Source organism: Phasianus colchicus, chromosome 13 (genome assembly GCF_987193195.1).
Source record: "Phasianus colchicus chromosome 13, bPhaCol1.hap1.1, whole genome shotgun sequence".
Taxonomy (NCBI): Eukaryota; Metazoa; Chordata; class Aves; order Galliformes; family Phasianidae; genus Phasianus; species Phasianus colchicus.
This window is the reverse complement of record NC_143448.1, coordinates 8,004,063-8,013,209: the sequence shown is the minus strand read 5'-3', so window position 1 is coordinate 8,013,209 and position 9,147 is coordinate 8,004,063. Positions and strand designations below refer to the sequence as shown.

At 39.4% G+C, this 9,147-nt stretch overlaps 1 protein-coding gene across 1 annotated transcript; it reads left to right on the top strand.

The window, feature by feature from the left end:
* Positions 1-111: 111 nt before the first annotated feature.
* LOC116243615 (borealin-2) lies at positions 112-7,354 on the top strand. The gene is made up of 10 exons (XM_031614926.2): positions 112-344; positions 628-756; positions 1,191-1,231; positions 1,560-1,620; positions 2,248-2,315; positions 3,097-3,164; positions 4,429-4,527; positions 5,542-5,674; positions 5,904-5,990; positions 6,762-7,354. The coding sequence occupies exons 1-10, from the start codon at positions 215-217 to the stop codon at positions 6,807-6,809; spliced, it is 864 nt and encodes a 287-aa protein (XP_031470786.2). The 5' UTR covers positions 112-214; the 3' UTR covers positions 6,810-7,354.
* Positions 7,355-9,147: the final 1,793 nt, after the last annotated feature.

The window sequence follows — 9,147 nt, the reverse complement described above, 5'->3', positions numbered from 1 at the left end:
CCCGCACCGCCCGGCCGCGACTCACCCGTCGGACGGAAGCCGGTCGGCAGCGCCGCCTTCAGGCGATTCTCGCCCCCCCGGAGGTGTGACCGCCCGAGGCCGGGAGAGGAGGCGGAGGGAGGGGAGGGGAGATGAGGGGACGGGGGGGAGAAGCCCCCGCTCGTACAAAAGCCTCCGGGCGGAAGGGGCGAGTCCGTCGCGCGAGGTGGCAGCCATGCCCCCGAAAAAGGCTCCGGCCAAGCGGCGCAGCACCGACTCGGGCGTGGAGCGCGACCGCGGAGCCCTTTCTCAGGAGAAGAAGGATCAGCGCATCGCGCTCTTCCTCAGCGACTTCGACCAGCAGGGTAAGGCCGGCCGGGCTCGCCGAGGCGGCGGTACCGGTCCCGGCCGGCCGGCAGGGAGGGGCCCCGCCCGGGGCGCTGTGCCGTGAGGCGCGCGTCGGGGCGGCCGAGGCCGTGGCGGGTCGCGGCACGGCGGGGCTGCGCGGGAGGCACCGCTCCGCGAGGGGGCGCCATGGCGGGCGTCGGGCGGGAGCGGCCGCGGGCCGGCGGGGTGGCGCTGCCCCCCTCGGGGCTGGGCTTGGAGGCGGGTAACGCGTGCGGCGATAAACGGCCGTTTGGTTTCCAGCCAAGGAAAGCGTCCGGGAAATGAAGAAAGAACTCGATTTGCTCTTGCAAATGGCTGAGAAAGCGTTCATGGTGGAACTGCTGAAGATGCCGACTGCCGTCAGAAAGATGAAAAGGAAGGACTTGCTTAGTAAGTGCGTGTGTGTATCAAATGCAGCGTTTCATATTGGTGACACAGACATAAAAACAGACTGAAGACATGCGATCTTGACTTCACTGTAAGCCTTTGCAGAAGGTGTGTTTGGTGCCTTCCCTGAAAGCTGCTACCTAAAAGCACTGGCTTCCAGCAGCACAGAGCACTGCTGCTTTTAATTCAGGCTGTGCACTGCTAGGCTGAACTTACTGTTCTTCTACAGATGAAACATACTGAAATGGCCCAGGATGTTTCTCTATCATTGCTTTGCACACAGGCTGTCCTAAGGGATTTGCTAGCTAAGGTGAATTATTTAGGCGACTACAATTCTGAATTACATGCTCATTTCCATACTTTGTAAGATAAGAGCCTGCAGGTAATAATGATTCAAGCAACAGTATGTAAACAAGCTATGCTTTCTTGTGTCACAGATCTGCAAGAAGGGGAGGAAGTGGCCCTTGCTGCTGCAGCGGTGTGTATTTTTAACTTTATCACAGCTTACAGACCAGAAACTTTTCTTTCTGCTGTAAAGATTTCAGACAAATGACTTTGTTAATCTGCCTGTTTAAACAGACAACATAAAAAAGGCAAGACAGCCAGCCACAGTGCAGTTATGAACACTACTAAAGATTTATGGTCATCTGCAAGGAGAAGTACAGCTGCTTCTAAATAATAAACAGTTGTTCAGCCATTTCTGTCACTTTCTTCCACACCCTTTTGATTTATTGATTTCTGTAAGATGAAACGTATCTGTCGAGCAAAAAATATTGACTTTACCTTTTTGAATAAATGTCTTACAGACAGACTGTACCCTAGAAGATGTACCAAACCCAAAAGTGACAAGGACCAACAGCAAAAAAGGCAAGCAGCTCTATTATGTAGCTTTACTCTTAAATTTTCTCCTTGTTCTGGTTTGAGCAGAATGTTTGCAAAGTGAACTTTAAGCCTGGAGAACTTCAGAGGGAACTGCATAACTAAAAAAGTTATGTACAAAAGTACAAGGATCATGAGCTGTGCTGCTGTTCTTGTGCTCCAAAACATGAGATAAGAGTTCCTGCCCTTTAGATTTATCACTGAAAATAGTGAGAGGAGACAGATTTGAGAGCCTTATCAGTGCTCTACAGTATAACAGAAGAGCTCAGAACATTACAGATTATGCTTTGACTTCCTGTCCTCCTGTCCTCTAAGGTTTGTAAAGAATCTAACATTCATCTTTATAGTCCAAACTATGCCATAAAAGTGACATTACTACTTAAACGCAGTTCTGTTTTGTCTGGGAGTTGAAGGGTTATCTAGTGCCTTCTAACTATTTGATGTGTCACCTTGTCTGTGACAAACAGTTTGCTTTGAACTCCGTCCCAGGTGAGAGATCATCACCTAGCAGAACTGATACATAACTATGGGTGGGTAAATCACCGTCAAACAAGAAAGTTTGAAGTAACTTATGCCTCTTTGTGAGATTTCCTTTTCTTTCCACTGTATTTCTAGTTAAGGTAACTACAATTGTTGAATATGAAGATGCCAAGTATACATCTGCAAAGAAAATACCTAAAAAAGTAAGTTTATTCTAAATAAATAACATAAGGGTTTAATCAGTTCTGACTTGCTATGAACCCTGCTGTGTCCATTACCAAGCAGGCCAGTAGCCTTTTGTCTGTTTGAACAATAAATTCTTTCAAATTCAACTTATTTTCAGTTAGGCAAGACTAATTTTCATAGTAAATTAACTTCTTAATAAAGCGTTATCTGCTTTTTGTGTCACTCATTCACACAGAATTGCACTTACTTAAGTAGTCATTCTTTCCTGATTTGCCAGTAAGTCTTGATGGTTTGAGGAACTACTTGAAACATTTTTTAGTACTCAACTTTGTGTTAAAAATAGATGGTTTTTTATGTTTGGGTGACTAATGCATCTTATTTATCCACATTGATCTGTAAATCAGATAGCACAGGTGTATTCATTCTGCCACCTCAGTCCTGTGCAATGCAGTACCTCAGCCAAACACCATGTGCCAGGATGACTCTGACAAAAATTGTATGTGGAGTTACAGGTCTTAATTACAAGAGGGCTACATGTTAGAAAGGTGTATGTTAGAAAAGCTATTGCTTGTGTTTGTTCATACTGAAGTTCAGTACAGTTTTACATCAAAAAACTTGAAATGTGTATTTGCGGTTTCTAAAATATGTAAAACAGCAAAAAGCAGCACTGTGGGGCTTAACTGTTCTGTTTGAACAGGGAATTCCTCCAGTATTTTTTCCTGGAAGTTTCTATCATATATCTATCATTCTGCCTTAAAATGCCATTTCTGTTAACTGCAGTCTGATGCACGTTCTCAGGTATCCAAATCAAAGTCACTGGTTTCATTGAGCTCTGGTTTAAATAGCAAACTGCACAGTCTTTCTAGGTAAGCCTGACCTTTGATATATAACTTACTTAAACTGGTAAATTGTGCACAGAATCGTTCTCAAAAGTAGATGAAACTTGAGCCTTATAAACACTCTGATAAAGATGCCTTCCATAACATGTATCAGATGTACAAAAGAGCAAATCTAGCTGACAGAAAGCTGTAGTTCTCTCTCACCAAATGGTGTGCAGTTCTGAATGTGTTATCAGCACAGGCTACCAAACATTAATTCATGAAAGACAGCACATAAGGGAAATGTCTTTGTTGCTTCTTGTTATGGGTAATGAACTGTTGTGTAATAGTTTTGCCCTTAGACATAGCAGAAAGGAATTTATCATTAGCAGAGAAATAGATGCTTGCAAAATCACCTTTGTGCTACTTAGGATAGACAGTATTTAAGTCTTGCCATAAAATGTAATGAATTAAAATAAATGAATAAAAATCAGTGGATACATCTGCTTGAAAAATCTTTTTAAGATGCTCCTGTTCCAGTATACATACCTGAATCCACTGGCACTTATTTGGGTTCATTCAATTTGTATTCGAGAAAAACAACTGAAATAATATCAGCGTTTAACATGCCTAAAAGAAATAAAGTCTTAGCCATGTACAATTATTTTCCTGAATTGGGATTTTTGAGTTTCTGTCTTAATGAAATCAAACTACAGGAGGTCGCTTTGCCTGAGAAGTCTGGCTTTTCAGGCTGTGTTTATTCAGGTGCAGTAACCGTGGGCCAAAATTATGCCTTTACTCTTCAAAATATGAGTGGGAAAAGAGAGGAAAGAGCAGAGGTAAATTCTGTCATCAAAAATCCTGTGAACCAAGTTAAAGCTCAAAAATAATTTAAAAAAAAAAGTCAAAAATTAAAAAATTGTTTTCTGGATTCAGGTCAGCCATACATAACGACTGTCCTGAGAGCTGAACTAGTAAAATGAAATCCTACTGAAAAAGCAAGTTCCCAAGATGATAATCTCTGTACACTGAAACAAAGCCGGGGATGATGCCTTAAGTATCCCCACATCAGGAATTGCAGCTGTCCCTTATCTACTAATGTGACTAAACCTTTCATTCCCCTGTCATGTTAGGTTCCAGCATAGCACAGAGTCTATTTGAGGGCTTCTTCATTGTATATAAACTAGGTATGTTACAGAACACTTAAAACATTCTCTAATTCATCGTCCTTTTTCATCTAAGCTGGAACTTTTACAATAGAAGTAGATGAGGAGGCAATTAAAACAAATCACTACTTCTGTTATTTTTTTAGGTCTGTTTACTCTTCCACAAGTATAAATGAGGCCGTTAAGACTCCTGCCTCTGACTGCAATGCCACAAATTTCAAAGCCACGCCAAAAGTATCAAAAAGGTAAGGAGCACCAAGACACTACATATCAATCTAGATTTAATAGGTCTTCATGGTCTGCCACCGAACTTGGTAGTGGGGACATGAACCAGTTGCATCTCCTGCTTTGAGCATGGGTGTTAGCTTATGTTTTCATGGAGGTACAGAATGCAATGTCATAACTAAGCCAGTTTGTTTCTTTCCTTTAAAAAATCTCAACAAACATTAATAGAGTATACATTCTACTCCTTTGTCCTGTTGTTTAAAGGTATAGTTTATAGTTTAAGGTACATCCTCAGAGCATATGTTTGATTAAAATGTGACCAATATGCTCATGTTTTAAAAATTGATTATCATAGTTGTATCCTTTTTCAACAGTTTAAGTTTTCATTTATTTTCCATAAGCAACAGTTTAGTTTTGGCAGAAGTCAGCAGCTGAAATACCTAAAGGTAGGGAAAAGAGGAAGGGTGTAAGATTTTGATAACTAATTGGGTCATGAAACCAACATGTTGCTTAGTTTCACCTTGGCTTACTACAAATGTTAGAGGCTTACTGACACACAGAAAATGTCCCAGTTCTGCCTTTTTAAAAAAAAAAGTGAAGGAATTCTATACATACAGCATTCCCTGTACCTTCAAGAGGTTGCAGCTTCGGAATGTCGTCTTATCTCCCTCTGAAGTGAACAGATACAGCACAAGTCTTATCTTAAGCCTCAAGGCAGCATTTTCTCTTCACAAAACTGTTCTGTCAGTGTTCATATGGGGGAGTGGATATTCCTGATACTGAGAGGTCCAAACATCAGCCTGCTTACAGGCCTGTAACACAGGCATAAAAAGTGTCGCGGTCAAAAATTTTTACCTAGTAGTACTAGTAATGCTACTGGTAGATTTCCTGCAGTCTTCTGGCAGCACTGAAAAGGGTAAACAAGATGGCCTTTTTCTTAGGTATGCTTGCTACCATGTGCAGAAACTTCTTGCACAAAAAATCTGTAGAATAGAGGAAGCTAACGTTATAGTAACATTTTACTTGTATTCTAGTGCTGGACTACAAGCAGCCGTCTCAAGAACTTTACCTACCAATGAAAGAGTTCAAGGAATGATACTGAGAAGTAAATCAGTACCCCAGGATAAAATGGTTCCATTTGTAAACATTCCTTTGGCTGATGGACAGGTATCAAACTCTTCCTTTTAAAAAAAATTCTAAAATACTTTACAGTAGTTCAACTGTGAATTGTCTAATACAGATAACTCTCACTGTCCCTATGTGAGTTGCTAAACAGTTAGAACTGTTAGTAATGTTTTGTAATGTAGCAGGACAGCACCTGGTTTTCAGAGAAGCTGACAGTGCAAATATAAATGTTCAGAGTAGTTTTTAAAACTGTTTCTCTTCATGTTTTTAGACACTCCGTATGGCTGGTGGAGACCTCCGTAACTTTGATGTTCAGCTACTAAATCAAGATACAGTACAGCACATTCATAACCTAGTGGTAAGCTTAAACCAGTGGACTTGCATATAAATATTCCAACACATAGCCCTACAATTTCATGTGAGATAAATGTTCTGAGTGCTAATTCTAACTCTGTATTTCTTCAGAGGTTAAGCCTAAGTTGGCTGGCAAAAGTTGGAAGGAGGAGTGAGGGAGGTACAGGGAGGGGACAACTGCTGTACACAGATAAATATGTAGAAGAGCACTTACAGAAACCTGTAGTTACCTGGAATAGAACAGAAGCATAAGCTTTTCCTTCTAGATTGCTCCAGTGTGCAAATTGCCATATTTTATCCCATCCACAAAAGCCTACAGAGTTACAGCGAAGCCTCAATTCTTGTTAAAATTTGTTGCTCTATGTCCATTATTGAATAAGAACTACTGTTAATTCTCCATTGGTATTTGAACATGAACTACCTTACTTCTGGCTCAAGGACGTGAATTGTTTTGAAGAAGAATAAAGCTGAACAGAACTTTGTAGCACACACTGCCTGACATTTCTAGTCTAGCTTCTGGATGAATTAATGTGGAGCAATAGGTATCCATCTAGACAATCAGTGATATTAATCAGATGTTTTGCAGGTGGAAGTAATTGAATGTAGCTGGAATAAGTTAAGATAAAAGTGTGGAAGTCAAATTTTTTAACAGCATATCTGCCTCTGTAAGCAGAGAGCAGGGATTTACTTATTACATCTACAGCACCTAATTTTTTTCATTTCTTTTAAGCTTTGCTTGTTAGCTTGAACTAAAGTGAATTCTCTTCATCCTTAGAGTGAGCTGACTGTATTATGTGGAAAGGCTACCGCTAAGTCAAGTTAATGGAACTGCCTTGTGATGACAGAATATTTACCACTGCTCTTACTTGCCTCCTCTAAAGTGTTCAGAATATCTACAATGTCTTAATAAAGCTGTGTACTGCTGAATAAATATTTTTACATAAAAGCATACAATGTGATCTATGTATTGAATTTTCCTTGTTTCCATAAAGGACACAGATGCAAAAGGAAGCAATTTTACTTTTCCACCTTTGTACAAGCCATTAGCTGGCATTTTAGCTAAGTTCACAGTAAAAGGAAAAATAATACCTTGATGTAGCAAACAAGATTTAGTAGCAAACAAGATTCAATGTCTAACTGGTATTTCTACACAACTAGAAGTAGGAATCTACTTAATATTACAGTTTACATTGTTTCTGGCATGCATGGAAGAATTACTGTTTAGCTATTGGTTTGCTGTTACTACTCCTATTTTGTATTCCTCAGTGGCTGCCTAGAGATTTTACTTAGGCCTTAAGCTGAAATGCAAGTTTTTAAGTTCTTCAGCAGAAGATATGCAGCTTCAGTTTTCTGGTAACACAGATATAAATCTAACACAGAAATAAACTAAATTATTTCCAGTCTTATGTTGTGATATAACTTGCAAGATAGGGTAATAACTCAAATTTTCTCTGGTAGCAAAGGCTTTTGACAACTTTTTCAAGTAAAAGATGACCACCATTGCTTAAGCTTTTCTTTAACTTCAGGATACTCCTGGCTTTTAGTCTGCTAGGAGTGATTTCAGTGTTTTCACTGTGATACAACAGCAGGGAAGATTTGCACTTTCAAAACTTTAAGCATATTTTAAGCAATTTTAGCTTCTAACAGTTTTTCTTCTGTCTCTGCAAATTTCTAAAAAAAAAAAAAAAAGTAAAATAAGGGTCACAAGTTTCAACTAAGGAAAAAAAAAAGCACTTCCTAGGACAAGGAAGTCAAAACTGGTCAAGAACATGAAGTTAGGCTTAACTTAAGAATAATCTTATTTTCACTTGATAATCAGAAAATAGATATCTTTTCTTTCTAATAATAGTATTAAGAATTCTATGAAACATTTTACATTTAAAAGTCAGTATTATACTGCCCAATTACAACAAGTCTATCTGAATTAACCTAAATTGGTGAGAGCATCACATCAGCTTGTTATCATTGTTGATTCCTGAAGACAAGCTGGTATTTCAAGATGAATGATTTAACTGTTCCCTCGTATACTGCACTAATGCATATACCATTGCAAGGTAGCACTGAAACCTGAATGTTTGATGACAGTATTCTGCAATTTCCATAAAAAGCATAGTGTTGAATATAGCTTTGAAAACCAGTACAATGCAAGGTAGTGGTATCTATTGCAGAATTAGATCCTCTTGTTTAATCAGGCCTGCTCTAGTTGAAGTATCTCATGAATTTTAACTTAGACTTTTTGCCTGTGTGTGAAAGAAAGCCTATTAACAGCTGGGAAGGTGTTTCTGGGCCCTCACACTGGATTGGCCAAACTCACAAGCTGTGCATTTCTTCAGTGATGTAGGCCTTCTTAATCAACTGATACATTTATCCCAAGGTATGAAACACACCGAAGACTCAATTACTCTGTAGTACTACCTCTGACCTACATATCACAATGCACCATTTATTACAAAGAACAATTACAAAGAACATGCAACTAATGTTTCTTTCACACAGGACAAGCACATTGGCCTACTTAAAGTGGCAGTAGCTGCAGTAAAGCAATAGTTTATTGCCAAACTAAACAAAATTACTCACTGTGGTATTATATTACATCCAAGATTAGTACTGAAGTCAAGGCCATATAGGTTTTAAATTCATGTATGACTTTTACCATGCTAAAACTCTAGAAAGAGGAGATATGTAGAATAAAGCTAATTCCGGAAATATGGTCAGATTCTACTTCAGGAGCCTGAATTAAATAAATGAATAATAATCCATACTACATATAATGATCAAATCTGCATCTTCCCCCCCTTCACTTCAATATGCTAAGAAGTTACAGTGAGTTCCTCCTCTTACTTTCCATCCCCACTCCACTAAAAAATTTAGGGTACATACTCCACTTGTTTAGAGGTAAATCTGGAGACCAGAACTTGAAAGCATTAGACAAGTACATTAATTATTAAACACTACAGCTTAAGATGATGAACTTCTTGGTGAAACACATAAGAAGGATCACAATGTGATTTCATGCAAAGCCAAAACCTGAAGTTTAAGTGAAAACAAAGCTTCAGTAGATGACTTGCAGTGGTATAAATCAATACTGAAGTAGCAGCCAAACAGTGTTTATTCTTGCTTCAGTTTAAAATCCACATTTCACAATGCTTTTATGTCATCAG